Raw genomic sequence first — 15,902 nt, 5'->3', positions numbered from 1 at the left:
GCAGGGCACTCGTGCGCCGGCGCGCCTATTTTGCATAGGCCGCCGGTGCGCACAAAGCCCCGGGATGCGCATAAGTCCCGGGGCTTGCTAAAATGGGTGGTCCGGGGGGCGTGTCTACGGTCTGGGGGCGTGTCTGTGGTCCAGGGTGGTCCGGGGGTGTGGCCGAGTGCCCCGACACAGCGGCCTGTGTCAGGGCCTGGCCGGCCGGCGCATGCAAGTTATGCCTGCCAGCGGCGGCTACGCGCGTATCTTTTAAAATCCGGCGTACTTTTGTTCGCGCCAGTTGCGCGAACAAAAGTACGCACTCACGCTGTTTTTTAAAATGTACCCCTATACCTTTAAAGTGTTTTGTGATGAAGCCTAAAGGTAAATAACACTTAAGACTTTATATTCTGGGCTCGTTTACATATATTTCCATTGCCCCATAACTAGGTGCATTAAACACAACTTGATACATGTACTCGGACAATGTTTGGCCCAGTTCAGTACATTGCCATCTTTGTGAACAGGAAAGCAAGAGCGTGTGAGCTTGTAGCTTTCAGTACTTGCACATTCTGCATTCAAAATGTAATTGGATCCCTTTCTGTTCAAGCAGCCAGACGTCTCGACATTGTACAGTTACTGAGCTCTACTTTTAAATGATTACGAAAGCACCTTTCTTTCTTGTCAAGACAAGCATGCATGTTCAATAATCCCGCCTGTGAATTCTAGGGTGACAGTAACTGACAAGCTGAAGCAGATATTTCCAGCATTCTCTGCCAGCCTCTGTAGCCTACAGTGATGAATTCTGTAAGTGGAAAACAAGAAATGGAGGAGCAGAAAAGCTAGACTTTCCTGAAGCACTACAAAGGAGGCGGGGACTGCCCTCGCCTTGAAAATAGAGCTTGGCTTCCCATTAAAGAATTCTGATCAAGCATGGGGGCCATAGATTCTCCTAGACAGTGAAAGCTGAAAAACCCATTCCCATGTCTGAAATCCACTGTGTTGGCTATTGTCAACAAGTCACCGTAGCATGGGAATATACTCACAGTTTCAGCATCCACAAAAAGAGTTGGGCATTCTGAACACAGTGTCAGCATCTGGGATGAGCTCACAAATTTTGATCCTATTCCTCGTAGGCTGTCACCAAGGTAGCCTGCAGCATCACAGGTCAGGAAGCAGAATCTTTTCTGGATACTCTGGGATATAAAATAACACCTATCAGGATAAGCTAGTTCATTCCACTGAGGATGGAAAATCAGATGTTATACAGCATCTGCCACAAATTCATCCAGCTGTGCTCCTTAGTCATAAAGCTAAGAGCATTAACTGTATAGTATGGTATATTATAAAACAAATCTAGTTTTATAAATACTACTAATGCAAATCAGTGAAGAGACAAAACAAGAGTTAACAACTGTATGGTAGGGAAGACATTGCCATGGGTGGGCAGGACAGAAGGAGAGGTCTTAGGGGAATAAGACCTCAAGGATTATTATCTACTAACAATTTCTGGCATTTGGAAATTTTCCATGGGAAAGGCAGATCTTCCACTCTGCAGAGCAAGGAAAAGGGAACCATTGCAGAGGGGAGCCAATTCCTATGGCAGTTTTGTATTCTTCTCTGAGGATGGCGCTTCCTTCCAGTCTTCAGGAAATTTAATGCTACACCTGGCAGCTCCAAGTTAATATAGTCACTTGTTATTTTGTTCTCTTTCCATTGCTGTTACATAGCTAACGTGGTGGTGAGTCCTACTCCTGTGCCTTACTGTACAGGCACAGAATGGGAGAAATTCTTTTGATTTTTGCACTGGAAGGAGATTGCTATCCACTAGATGCTTCTTTCTGCTGAACAAGTATAATTGATCCCACTCTGAGCTGCATTAGATCCATGAGGGGGCTAGTTCCTAAAGGCTTTCTCCCATTTTGTCTCTGTAGGAAAAATGCTTACGGGCCGATTCAGTAAAGTCCGCGGTAGAGCGGACGAATGCCCGCTCTCCCGGCACACGCACTGGCCACTCGCCGGTGCGTGCGATTCAGTATTTAAATTAGGTGGTGCGGTAGAAACGGGCAAAAGGAGGCGCTAGGGACACTAGCGCGTCCCTAGCGCCTCCTCTTAGCCCGGAGCGGCGGCTGTCAGCGGGTTTGACAGCCGACGCTCAATTTTGCCGGCGTCGGTTCTCGAGCCCGCTGACAGCCACGGGCTCGGAAACCGGACGTCAGCAAAATTGAGCGTCCGGTTTTCGGCCCGACAGCCGCTGGCCCATTTTACATTTTTTTTCTTTTTTTTAACTTTATTTTACTCTTCGGGACCTCCGACTTAATATCGCCATGATATTAAGTCGGAGGGTGCACAGAAAAGCAGTTTTTACTGATTTTCTGTGCTCTTTCCCAGTGCCGGCAGAAACTAGCTCCTACCTTTGGTAGGCGCTAATTTCTTAAAGTAAAATGTGCGGCTTGGCTGCACATTTTACTTACTGTATCGCGTGGGCATACCTAATAGGGCCATCAACATGCATTTGCATGTTGAGGGCGCTATTAGGTGCCGCGGGTTGGACGCGTGTTTTCCTCCTCTTACTGAATAAGGGGTAAGGGAAAACGCGCGTCCAAGGGCAGGTTAACAGTGCGCTGCGTTGGAGCGCACTGTACTGTATCGGCCTGTTAGTAAATGGGACCCATTAACAATCCACATGTTGATCAAATTATTGGATCCATCCAAATGTGGGCAAAATCACAACATTGCAGCATTACTGCAGCTTTTTCCAGTGTTTAAAAACTGGGGAAAGTGTTTTAGTATTGCTATTTTGTGCACCATGGGAATATGATAACCAAAACTTTGGGCTCAGTTATTTGTTGACTTTCTCCAGTGATAAGACAGATAAATCCTAACCAAGCCAGAGGTCTGCATTTTGGCTCATGCTATATTTACTCTACTCCCATGCTTTATATCATCTGACTGACCCATTGATTCTGTTTTTTTCCAAAAACCAGCCTAGACTAGTTTTGTGTTCCAGAAGTAAACCTGACTACAGATTCTGAAGTATTAAGTGTAACAAAGGTTAGACATTTAAAAAAAAACAGCATGAAGGTGTAAAAATGTAAAACTATCTGCCCCACTAGATAAGGTGGTTACTTAAGCTTCAGTTTAGCTGAACAGGGATAGTGCAAAAGCATATATAATATATACAGGATCCTGGAACCTTTCCTTCAGCAAAACAAGAATATGGTCATAGTTTTTGAATGAATACCCTCCAGAAAATTAACCAGTCCCTCAGCCCACTAGACCCAATTCCCCCAGGGTTCATTTGCAACCTTAAGTAAGAATTAGCCCCATGGCTCTTCAGAATAATCAGTGGCATTCTATCTCAAAGCTTCCCGACATGCTTGGAAGCGGTAATCAAACCAATCCTGAAGAAACCAAACTCTGACACCCCAAAATAATCGATAACTACCACCCAGTTTCCAGCCTTCCATTTTTATCCAGACTAGTTGAAAAGGTAGTCTTCTTCCAACTACTTGACTTCCTCAAAGAGAGCAACATCTTGCACCTATACCAATTCGGCACTGAATTTGTCCTACTAGATTTAACCAATGGAATCCATCTAATTGCAGATCAAGGTAGAGACTCCATCCTAGTTTTACTGGGTCTTTCTGCAGCCTTTAACATGGTTGATCACAGCTTCCTGATTCAGCACCTAGAGAATATCAGCATCGAAGGTACTGCCCTTAGGATGTTGCAATCATTTCTTTTCAACCAGAAAATCTGTCATGTGGGCTAATGAACAGTTCACTCCTAAAAGCCTCATTTGTGGAGTACCTCAGGGTTCTGTTCCTTTCCCTAATTCTCTTCAGCATCTACATATTTCCTATCTGCGACCTGATTCTATCCTTCGACATTGAATAATACCTGTATGCAGATGACATCCAACTTTGTGTTAAACCCGGATCTGACCAATCCTCTCTCATCGCCAATCATAACAGCTGTCTGAGAGCAGTAACCCAATGGCTCAACAACCATAACTCAAACTTAACTCCTCCAAATCTGAACTCTTCTGGTTAAGCTGGTGAGGCCACCTCCTTACAGTTCATTCTCTTCCTATCAGGCACCCCCCCTCCAGCTCAAAGACTTTGTACAAAGCTTAGGGGTCCAACTTGATCCTAACCTCACTATGGAAGCCTCATCTCTAAAGCAGTGAGAGCCTCCTTTATGTACCTCTGCCAGATCCGGCAATTATGCTACCACTTCATTCACCACAACATTGCATTGGTTATCCATGCACTATTCACTAGTTGTTTAGATTACTGTAACTCCTTTCTGAAGGGTACCTCCCAAAACAGCTTGAAATGACTACAACGCATGCAAAACACAGTGGCCAAAATCCTGGTAGGGGCGAAACCATTAGACCACATAACACCCATCTTCTACTGATTACATTGGCTACCAACTGAAACCAGGATTACATTCAGAACTCTGCTTCATCTTCAAATATGTGAACAAGCAGGCTCTGGAGTATCTCACCTGTCTCCTTGCCTTCTACACCCCGGCTAGAGAATTCCAATCTTCACAAAAGGCCCTTCCTTCCTCCCCACCCCTGACTTCTGCCAAATTGAACTGCACAAGGTAAGAGCCTTCAGCTGCTATGCTCCCAAGAGCTGGAATGAGGTTTCTTTACCTGTCCACTAGGAACCAAATGATCTCACTTTCTGGAAAAAAGCCAAGGCATGGCTGTTCAACCAGGCCTTTCCCCAGCCGACTCATTAGGAATATTAAAGGTTTTCCCACACTTGGTCTTTATGCCATACAATGGCATCACTGTTAACTACATTAATAATCTTAATTTTCATATTCAGTTTGAGACCAAACCTGGCAAAAAACAGAATATCAAATGTTTATAAATAAATGAATACATAAATCTAGAATTGCAATTGCAAATCAGTGATCTGGGAATTAAATTAATACAGTGCCCCCAAGACTTGGAAAAAGAAATCAGTCAATAGTGAGAATAATCAAAATTATTAAGACACTTCCCTTGTTTCTGAAAACGTTCTAGTGAAATTAGTGCTTGCGAAAGGTGCCAGACTCATAGCACTAGAAATTAAAGTCCTGCTTTTAACCACAGAATGGGTACAAAGGCAGTGGCAGTGCAAGCTGCTTGCTCTGGAGGGATTATTACCTCTAGAGGTGAATTCAGTCTCCATGCCTGTTCAGTCTTTGGCCTCTTTGCAGTTGGGTTTTTTTTTGTTTGTTTGTGGTTTGTTCACCTGTTTGCTGGTAACTGGATTAAGACTGCCATCTCATTTTACACAGGCCACAACACTACTTTCAGACAGTAATGATTTTTGGTCAATACCAACCCAAAACTGAGGTTCTGTAAACTATAATTAAGTTACTTCTACTTCACTTCTGTTTTGAGAGGCAATCCATGTTGAAAATCCTCCTATTCTGCCCCCTCCCTCACCCACAGGTGCTGCTGGGCTAACACCCTGATAGCTATGAACCCCAGCTGTAGCATACACAAATCTAGGGATACCCTGGAGAAGGATATTTTAAAAAACAGGAGATGAAATCAAAGGATGAGAAGCACACCTCTTATATAAAAAAAAAAAAAAAGGAATATACAAAAACACATTCAAGAACTTCCCAAGCAATAATAACTTTGGGGAAAGTTAAGGCTAAGAGAGGAGGAAATAAATAGGTAAGCTTGTATTTTAAGGAGCATACAGTTCACTGCTGCTTTGCTTTGAATACACAGCTCAGTTCGTATGTCTTTAATACACTGACTTATACAACTTGTGGCTAGAAGCCTACGACATGAAATTCTTTCAGATGATTCTGTACAACACGACACGGTAAACCACTCAACACTTCTTTAATGCCTATCTGATATAGGCATTAAAGGCACGGCTCTCAGCTGGTTCAAATCCTTTCTACATAACAGATTCTACAAGGTCAGTGTTAACAATAACTAATCACACCCTGTCCACGCTTCTCTGGGAGTCCCTCAAGGATCCTCCTTATCCCCACCCTCTTCAATATTTATCTTTTACCGCTCTGCCAGCTCCTCTCCAATCTAAAATTAACCCATTACATCTATGCTGACGATGTCCAAATATTCATCCCAATAACAGAATCACTACAAAAAACACTAGAATTCTGGAACAACTGCCTCCTAGACATCAACAATCTGCTCTTGAGCATCAACTTAATTCTTAATCCCAACAAAACGGAATTACTCCTCGTTTCACAGGACAGCAACTATGCAATGTCCAACATACTCCCCACCAGTCAACCTTCATTCTCCTCTCAAGTCAGAAACCTCGGAGTCATCATGGACAATCAATTAAACCTAAAGAGATTTATTAATAACACCACGAAGGATGGCTTCTTTAAATTACAAGTCCTGAAACGCCTCAGACCCCTCCTCCACTTCCAAGACTACCGATCAGTTCTTCAAGCAATCATTTTCTCAAAAATCGACTATTGCAACTCCCTTCTACTAGGCCTCCCAGCCAACACCATAAAACCACTACAAATGCTTCAGAACGCTTCAGCCAGGATTCTGACTAGGTCCAACAAAAGAAACCACATTACCCCCATCCTAAGGAACCTACACTGGCTCCCTATCAAGTTCAGAGTCTCGTATAAAGTTCTCACAATCATTCACAAATCTATACACAAGCTCAATCCACTAGAACTCAACATCCCATTACAACCACATATTACATCCAGACCGACGAGAGCAGCTTATAGAGACACTCTCCTTGCCCCACCTATCAAAACCTCGTTAAATAAACGATCTCTATCTACAGCAGGCCCTGCGCAATGGAACTCTCTACCTCCAGAACTCCGGAAGGAACCTTGCCCAATCACCTTTAAAAAGAGACTCAAAACTTGGCTATTCGAACAAGCTTTTAATACATAACAATAATTGCCCATCAATGTGCTCCTTGTAACAGGACTCCCTATTTACTTAGCCAGATTTCAGTTATAGAATATTATTACCTAATCGTAATCATTGTAATTTACTCCCCAGTTCATTGATCCAAGTTATCCTACCTGTTCGATGTAACCGCATTCTTATATGCCTGTTAATTGTTATAATGTAAACCGAAATGATATGTAACTTTGCTACATGAATTTCGGTATATAAAAATGTTAAATAAATAAATACAAATGGATGGTCCTGCCTGGTCAGCAGCGAGAAACAGGATGAAACTGGCAAGCTTCGGTTATCATTACTGCCTGTGCCTCACCTTGCCGAGCATGCACATAAGATCACATTCCATTCACTCAGCTACTACATATCTATAGTCAGTGGAGATCTTACAATGTGAAAACCCACAAGCAGCAGCTGCACAATGCATGCTTGCTTATTAAGCAGTGTTTGTAATATTCTGTTCTACCTCGTCTTTCAGGAAATGCAACCCTTCCATCAGCGCTCAGAAGTGGCATAATTAACAGCCAAAACAGTTAGAACCTCTTGTTTGCATTCGGAGCAACTACTCTGATGTTGCACATTGTCTGAGGGCGGAGGCTCCGGCCTTTGAACAATTTCAGGAAATGGTCAGTGAAGCTGCAGAACACACAAAGTGTGTGAGAGACTGCACAGCCAGAACAAATACCGCCTGGAGAAAGCCTTAGGAAAAACCCTATGTGCGCTTGCAAAAAAAGACAAAGGGACTCTTCAAGAATAAAAGACTGTCCTACAGCTCAAAATGCTGCCACCACAGGGAAGTACACCTAGCCATCAGAAGATCTGGACTAGATTTCAAAGTTTTTATTCACCAGGTGGGTAACCCATAAATAGCACAGGAACAGCAAACATTCAGTGGAAGATACAACGCCTTGGCAAAGACGGCAAGTAAACAGGAGCTACAGTTAGAGAGTAAAAAAAAAAAATTAGTTTGATCATCTGCCATATTTCCAGAGGACTTATACTTATTAAGAAAGCTCCATTGTAAAATGAAGACATTTAGCAGGCTATGTATTTTCAGAACTATCTAGCCAGCTAACTAAGGAGTCAGCCAGTTAGACTGGGGTTGTGAAAACTACCCCCCCCCTCACTGAGTAGCTAAATTTAGCTGCCTAGTTTCATAATGGGGCTATTTTTATTCAACCTAAAAAACAGGCATTTTGGGAAGTGGGTTTTGTTGGGGGGAGGGGTGTCCAGGAGGAACTACAAGGTCCATATTCAGCTGACTCTGCAAGTTAGCCAAATAAACCTATCCGGCTAACTTAGCCTATATCAGGAGTGGCCAACTCTGGTCCTCGAGAGCTACAAATAAGCTAGATTTTCAGGCTGTCCACAATGAATATGCATGAGATAGATTTGCATTCAATGGAGACAGTGCATGCAAATCTAACTCTTGCATATTCATTGTGGCTATCCTGAAAACCTGGCCCATTTAAGGCTGTATATATTCAGTGGCGTGGCTTTGCCACTTTAGGATAGGTTTATGGGATGACAGGACTTAGGCCTAGAGCCAGTAAACCATGAAGTTCTATCGCGGGAAAGGGTCCCACTAATGTGGAGGGGGGGTGTCGCCGCGATAGTAGGGCCCCCTCCCCCCAAAAAATCACGGCTCTAAGGTGTATTCTTTTATCTCGTGACCAAACACTGCGGGGCAAAAGAACGTGCCTAGCAGCCATTTAACTTGAATTGTGGCCCAATCTCAAGGGACCGCCATCACTTTAAAGGTCTGCCCCCCCAAAAAAAGTCTTGCAGTCACATGGGGAGGTTGAGCGGGGGACAAGTCTGACAGTGGTGGCTCCGACGCCCTCAAAGTGATGATAAAAAAGCAAAACTTTTGCTGCCTGGTCATGGTCCTGGCTGCCTTCCCCCCAATAGCATAAGTCAAAAAATGTCCCCCCTTGCCCTCCCAATAGCACAAGTGATACAGAGCCCCCCTTGCCCCCCCCAAAGTCCAACATATAACAGGGTCCGGGGCACCCGACACTCCCTACTCTCCCACCTCCCTCCCCAAAAGGTTAAATTCCAAAAAAGAGGGTCCCAGGCTCTGGCCCCTTCCTTCAGGCATCCTCTACCCTTCTCGCTCAGCCCTCCCCTCCAAACTTTAAAATTAATTAGGGGATCCCAGGTTGGGGCTGGGGTGCACCCTTGCACCTGGCCCGGTTGGTGCCATTCTTCAAAATGGTGCTGACCCATCCTTGCCCCAGCCATGTGACTGGGGCAAGGCCGAGGATCGGATCTCAGCCACGTGGTCCGACCAGGCCGGGTGTGAGGGTGCAACCTGGCTCCGACACGGGATCTGCTACCTAATTTTAAGGTTCGGGGGGGAGTGTCGGAGGGTGCCAGAAGAGGCGGAACGTGGCCTGGGATCCTCTCTTTTGGAATTTAACCTTTCGGTGAAGGGGATAGGGGGGTATGCAGGACCCTCTTGTATGGTGGACTTTGGGGGGGGAGGGGATGGGGAGGCAAGTGGGGCTCTGTATGACTTGTACTATTGAGAGGAAGGGTTCACTTTGTATTACTTGTGCTATTGGTGGGGGTGGGGGCTAGGGCCATCACCATGTGGCTACATTTTAACTTTTTTATCACTTTGGAGGAGTTGGGGCCACCTTGATTGGCAGTCTCGGGCTGAGATGGAGGCCAACCTTGACCTCCCCTCTACCTCCCCATGTGGCCAAGGGAAGTTTTTTTTATTTTGGAGGCCCGGTAAATGGAATGCAGGAGCTCTAACATTACATTTACTGAAAATTGAAAAGGTGTTGTTATTTTATCACGGCTGACCACTTTCTCAGTCGGCCATGATAAAATATTCAAATGAAATTGTCTAGGAATATCCTTCTTTGCATATATTCGCATTATTCATGCATGCAAATTGCATGCAAATAAGATCATTATAATGGGGAAGGTAGGAGGGTGGGGAGATGCAAAATATCAGGTATATCGCGCGCATCGCCACGGTAGTGCTCTGTCTAATGATATACGCTGTTAACGCGCATTTGAGCACTAACACGGCTTGATGCATCTTCCAGTTAGCCGGATAATTTATCTGGCTAACTCTGAATATCGGAGTTAGCTGGAAAACGTATCCAGGCAAATTTCAGCTAGATAAAAAGTTATCTGGCTAGAATTTAGATGGAGAAATACCAAATGCTTTTGAATATGGACCGCTACATATTTAAGTTTCAAATATATGTGCATAGTGCATAGTTTTTCCCACATTACCCCAGCTGCAGATAAAGCAAGAGACACAGCACACTAGTATGTTTGTACCCATGTGTTATGGAATTATGTAAGGGAATCCTTCCTGGCTAGTTTCCCTTTGAAAATTCACTACAAGTTACAAGGGCTCGAAAGTGCTCATATACCTGCTTCATTAAAATTGCCCCTTTCAGTTTTTTTTTGGAGAAATCATATCATATCTCATATAATCTTTTTTTCTGAGCATTTTGGCCTTTCTTCATATGAGAGATGCCCCAATCCTTTCACCATTCTGTGGTTTTCCTTCTGGAGCTCTGCCATATCTGTACACGGCACTCCAGGCGTGGTTGCACCACAGCGCCATACAGAGGCATTGATCATGCCAGTTCCTGAAATTATCATCCCAAGTCATGGCATTACTTTTTATTGTGCAGTGAGCAAGCGTGCAAGAAGTGGAAGCAGACCTGAGGAACAAACCTGAGAGTCTCGTTCTTACCACCTTCACTTACTGCCCCTGACTAGCCACCATCTTACCTTAAACAAGGAGGAGAAGACATGAAAGGTGTACACTGCGCAGGAGCCATCGGAGTCGGACATGAGCTGGTTTATGTGGCTGTGCCAGGCCTCCTCTGCATCATCGCATGCTGCCGGCTGAAAAGCGGCAAGGATGGCGGAGAAGAATGGTGAAGGAGGTGGGGAGGTACTCCTGTCCCCCTCCCCGAAGCTGGAAAATAGCGGAGAAAAGCAAGAAGCTTGCATTAGATGTGAAAAACAGGGTGATGCTCAGGGCCATTGCAAGTTTGCCATTCATTTCCCTGCAGTAATCGGAATGGGAAATATTTTCAAAAATATTACAAGAGCCTTTTGTTTTCAAAACAAATATCCTGTTAAACTGTGTTATGCTTGGCTGGCCTGATGGTCCAGCAGCTGCACTGTGTGTTGCTGTGCGGAAGACCAGGTTCAATTCCTGGATCTGTCTCCTGCTATAATTTCTCCTCCTGCAGAGGCAGCATTCATAACCCTTGGGAAGGAGGAAGTCTCAGTCACCACAGAACAGGCACACAACCTAAAGACTGGAGGGTGGCCAATGTGTCACCGCTTTTTAAAAAGGGCTCCAGGGGTGTTGCTGTAAACCACAGTCTGATGAGCCTAACATTAGTGCCGGGCACAATGGGAGAAGCTATTCTGACAAATTAATGATCACATAGATAGATATAGATTAATGGGGGAGAGTCAACATAGTTTTTGCAACGGGAAGTCTTGCCTTACCAATTTGCTAGATTTTTTTGAGGGTATAAATAAACATGTGGACGAAGATAAGCTGGTTGATGTAATGTATTTGGATTTTCACAAGGCATTTAACAAAAGCCCTTCATAAGAGACTCGGGCAACTGGGAGGTCTTGAGATAGGAGGCAGTGTCCTATTGTGGACTAGTAGCGGGATAAAAGACAGGAAAAAAGGGTAGGAATAAGTGGTCAGTTTTCAAAATGGAGAGAGGTCGTTAGTGGAGTGCCCTAGGGATCCGTATTGGGACCTGTGCTATTTAGAAGTTCATAAATGATCTGGAGAAAGAAACAGTGAGTGAGGTGATCAGATTTGCAGATGACACAAAATAGCTTTGAGTGGTTAACAGCAGCAGATTGTGAGAAACTGTAGAAGAGCATTGTGAGATAAGGAGACTGGGCATCTAAAAGGCAGATGCAATTTAATGTGGAAAAAATACAAAGTAATGCATTAGGGAACAATAATCCGCACTACAGGTATATGATGCTGAGTTCTGTGTTAGGTGGCAGTCAAAAAGGCAAATAGAATGTTAGCAATTATTTGGAAAGGAATAGAGAACAAAGCATTAGAAAATATCATACTGCTTTTGCATAGATCAATGATGCGACTGCACTTTGAGTATTGTGCAGTTCTGGTCAGCGCATCTCAGAAAAGACATAGCAGAACTAGAAAAGATATAGGGAAGGGCAAAGAGCCCTAACCTGTTTAGGGCTAAAGAGCCCTAAACAGGTTAGGGCTCTTTAGCTTGGAGAAGAGTTGACAGGGGGATATAATTTAGATTGCCTTTGACTCTCATGGGGGGAGCAGGTGTTATTTGGGGCCGACTGGCCCCTTTAAAGCATGGCTCTGAGAGCATCAGGATCTGCATTAGCATTCCAATGCTCCCAGGGAAGTTACCTACAACTGTAGCTAACTTGGAATCAAATACTGCAGCTAGTGTTTTTTGAGGCAAGCCACATTATTTGATTTACATTTATCTGAATAGTAATGAGTTGAACAGCATGCATTTACAAGCTAATCATCTCCTTAGCATACTCATAGTGCGGGAAGTAGAATAATGCAAATACCATATGTTATCACTACATTAGGTCATTTACCATATGGTAAATTCCTAACACAGCTTTATAAATAAGCCTCTAAGGGGGTCATTTTCCAAGCGGATCGCGTGTGATACCAAGTTCAGGGCGGAGTCGGGGCAGTGTCAGCCCCTGAAGAGGAGGAGCCGAGGCAGCACCGGAGCCGACTCCGTGAAGACTTCGTCGACAGCGAAAGGTACGCACCTTTATCGCTGCCAGTTTTGCGCCGAATAACTACACCGCCCCCCGCTTCGCCCCCCCAGCCATTACCGCGGGATTCAAAGAGCCCGGAGGTATTAGTAAATCCAGCCCTAAGTGATTAATATTTTGTAGTCACTTACATAATGTGGAAGGTGAGTTTCAAATCCAGCTACCAGGTTAAATAATTTTGCGCAGTAAATTGGTCAGTCTAAAACTTGCCTTCCTCTGCCCAGGCTTCCACAGAGCATGTACCAGAGGCCCAGGGCCAGTGCAAGGCTATTAGGCACCCTAGGCAAACCTTCTAAAACGTGTGCCAAAAGCACGGGGGCCCTCATGGCTCAGGCTGCAGCAGTGCATGCTGCAGCATGGGGGATCTGGGTTCAGATCCCCCGTCCACTGGAGCCAGTCAGGGTGCGCTGTAGAAGTGGTGCAGTCAGGACCAAGGAGGATGGGAAGATGGCTACCATTACCATGGCAGCCCCTGCCAGCCAGCAAGTGGAAATGAGGGTGCACTCGCACGTGCTGCCCCTCCCCCCCCCGAGTCCCCCCGCCCTACAGCCAGAAAGAATTTAAGGAGCCACCCAGATGTGCCGTCGTGAGGGAAAAGGGCATCGATCAAGTGTTAAATTTAAGAATCAGGCAAATGTAGCACTATGAGTTGTTAGTTGATGTTTCCACGTACATTTACCCTACCCAACTGAGCATTAACACATCCAGTTTTGGAAGCATGGGTTGCTATGGTACATTTTTAATTGCAAAATGTGCTTTGATTGATTTCAATTTTAGCTAGTATAGTTGCAGTGGTAAATATGCAAAGGCAGGAATCGTGTGTACCATATTGTACAGCGATGCAGCAAAGGAATGAAACTAATAAACATTTTTTAATTTTAAAGAATTTATTTTACATTTTAGTGGTGCACAGTCCAGCTGACATGGGCATGACCATTTGGTTACCATTAGCGATGACATACCATATACTGTATGTCCCCACACCATATACTGTATATCCCCACTGAGAGTAAGTTCACTGAAACAGCAGAACTTTACTTCCTGTTTGCTACTGAATTTACAATACAGCAGGAAGAGCAAGAGTCAAACCTTGCTGGTTCAGGGAGCTTAAACATACTGGAGGTAATTTTCAAAAGGTTTTACACCCATAAATGGGCTTTTAAAAAGTGCAACAGTATATGCTGCTTTACAACGCTTAACTCTTTTGAAAATTCACTCCACTGTAAGTTGTCAAAGACATCACCTTATGTACGACATGCTTTTTCCATGTGGAAGGCAGTGGACTATAGCATCTGATATGAAATTGCAAATGACTGAAGTTATGATTGGGTAGCCTAATTCTTCACATATCACTGCAGCCAGAGTAGAAACCAGGACCACTGTAAAATGAACCTTTGCTGTGTTTCCTAAAAAAAACAAAAAAAAAAAACCCATAAAAATCATGTAAGCACTCTTACCTTGCAAGAGAGAGCTGCTCTGGCGCTCGGTCTTCCTTCTCCTCGCCCTCCGTCAACTCTAAACTAAAGCTGTCGGTGCACTCGAATGCTGCTGGCAGCTCACCCATTGACCCTGACAGGTCATCCTCTTGGACCATCGTATCATCCTCCTCGAGGACAGCCTCCGCCTAAGAGAGTCAAGACAAAAACCTTTACATGGCAGAAGCAGCCACTTAATGAGCAACAGGCAAGAATGGAGGGCACATTTGGTAGGTCCTCTTTTGTAAATGAGGTATATCCCAGGCTCTTATTTCACCCAGAAGCGATCAAAGCCACAAATGTAAATTCAGAATTCACAGCCATGAGGTAGTTGACCAGGGCTGCCTGTAAATGTGGTAATGTTATTGCTAACCTTGGACCAAAATGGAATTGCAGGGCTGCTGTTGCTGAATTATTTACACTTCTCTCTCTCTCTCTCATTAGCTCATAAGCCCCAAGGCAGACAAACGCCCAATAAACACATGCAATGGCTTGTCTCAATTTTAACAGATTAAACAAATGCTGCAGCGAGCATATCCATCACTCTGAGCAAGCAGCAAATGCCCTGCCCATGTAAACAGCCCTCCCCCCCCCGAGATTCAAGGACTACAAAACAAAATGGAGAAAGGATGCTGAGCCTTGTTGGGAACAGCTTCGCTGGAGTTATGATTTACATGTATGGGTGCAGTCTGCAGGGACTTTTACTCACCAACTTTGCACCAGTTCTGATAAAGAGAAAGTGCGAGCCCACTCTCCCTTTGAAAAACTGCCCCAGGAAAGAGTACCCGCAGAGATTTGTGCCTGTTATTTCTGACGGGGGACTTTTTCTGTGTAAAATAACACAAATAGTTTTGAAAATGCCAAACTACAGTACACAAGCCTTAGCCTCCGACCTAACTCCGCCCCGGGAATGCACCCACACAATGCGGATAAAAGCGTGCATGGAAACCGGGCAATTTTCAAAATGTATTTATGTGGGTAAATGGTTTCTGAGGGTTGTCGTCCCCCTGTTTACAGATTTGTTTGGTTTTATTTTTACCATGAAAATACTTTGTTAGCTACTTCCAGTTTGGCCACTGTTAGTTACTTCTTTGGACCTGAGGGGGTGAATCTTCAAAGCCATTTATATGCATAAATCAGGCTTTAAATGGCTGTGCTAAAAAAATCCTTGGGCTCAGTGTACGTAAAAGTGCGCACGGACCCCAGTTTCACGTGTACTTTTACACAAACTGCAAAGAGGCGTACGGGGACTGATGGGGTGGGTGGGGCAGAGTTGAGATTTCAGTGCCTACTTTTTGATTTATAAAAGCCTGTGCATTGCACAAGTTACGCCTTCTGAGAAGCAAGCACTGTTTTGTGTGCTGTAATTTGCTCACGTGCTCAGCCAAATACCCAAGCATTTTCAAAGCAAACTTTTGCATATAAATTTGCTTTGAAAATACCCGTGGATGGGGTAGGAACCAAACTGACCATCTTATTGAATAATTGGCAGTCACGAGCAGTCTAGATGTGATTTAGGATAATAATAATAATAATATTACAGTTATAAGTCTTAAATACTAGACAAGAATATTCTGTAATTTCAGGAAATGATCAGTTGAAACTCCGTCCATATGGAACAACCGTCAAAGCCATTTGTGCAGGCAAATAGCGATTTACGTTTCAGAAGTCAGCCGTCTGAAAATTGCCCTCCTATAGCACGTCAGTTA

At 44.3% G+C, this 15,902-nt stretch overlaps 1 protein-coding gene across 1 annotated transcript in view; it reads right to left on the bottom strand.

Moving 5' to 3' along the window:
• Positions 1-15,902, bottom strand: part of FRY (FRY microtubule binding protein) — a 496,652-nt gene that overhangs the window by 31,231 nt on the left and 449,519 nt on the right. Inside the window, exons 54-56 of the mRNA XM_029602654.1 lie at positions 14,176-14,342; positions 10,682-10,871; positions 1,029-1,178 (exon numbers count right to left, since the gene is read on the bottom strand). Coding sequence (XP_029458514.1) covers positions 1,029-1,178; positions 10,682-10,871; positions 14,176-14,342 — 507 coding nt within the window. The remainder of the gene's footprint in view (positions 1-1,028; positions 1,179-10,681; positions 10,872-14,175; positions 14,343-15,902) is intronic.

The sequence above is a fragment of the Rhinatrema bivittatum genome, chromosome 5, assembly GCF_901001135.1.
Source record: "Rhinatrema bivittatum chromosome 5, aRhiBiv1.1, whole genome shotgun sequence".
Classification (NCBI taxonomy): Eukaryota; Metazoa; Chordata; class Amphibia; order Gymnophiona; family Rhinatrematidae; genus Rhinatrema; species Rhinatrema bivittatum.
The sequence above is the reverse complement of the archived record's forward strand: the minus strand, read 5'-3'. Positions and strand labels throughout refer to the sequence as shown.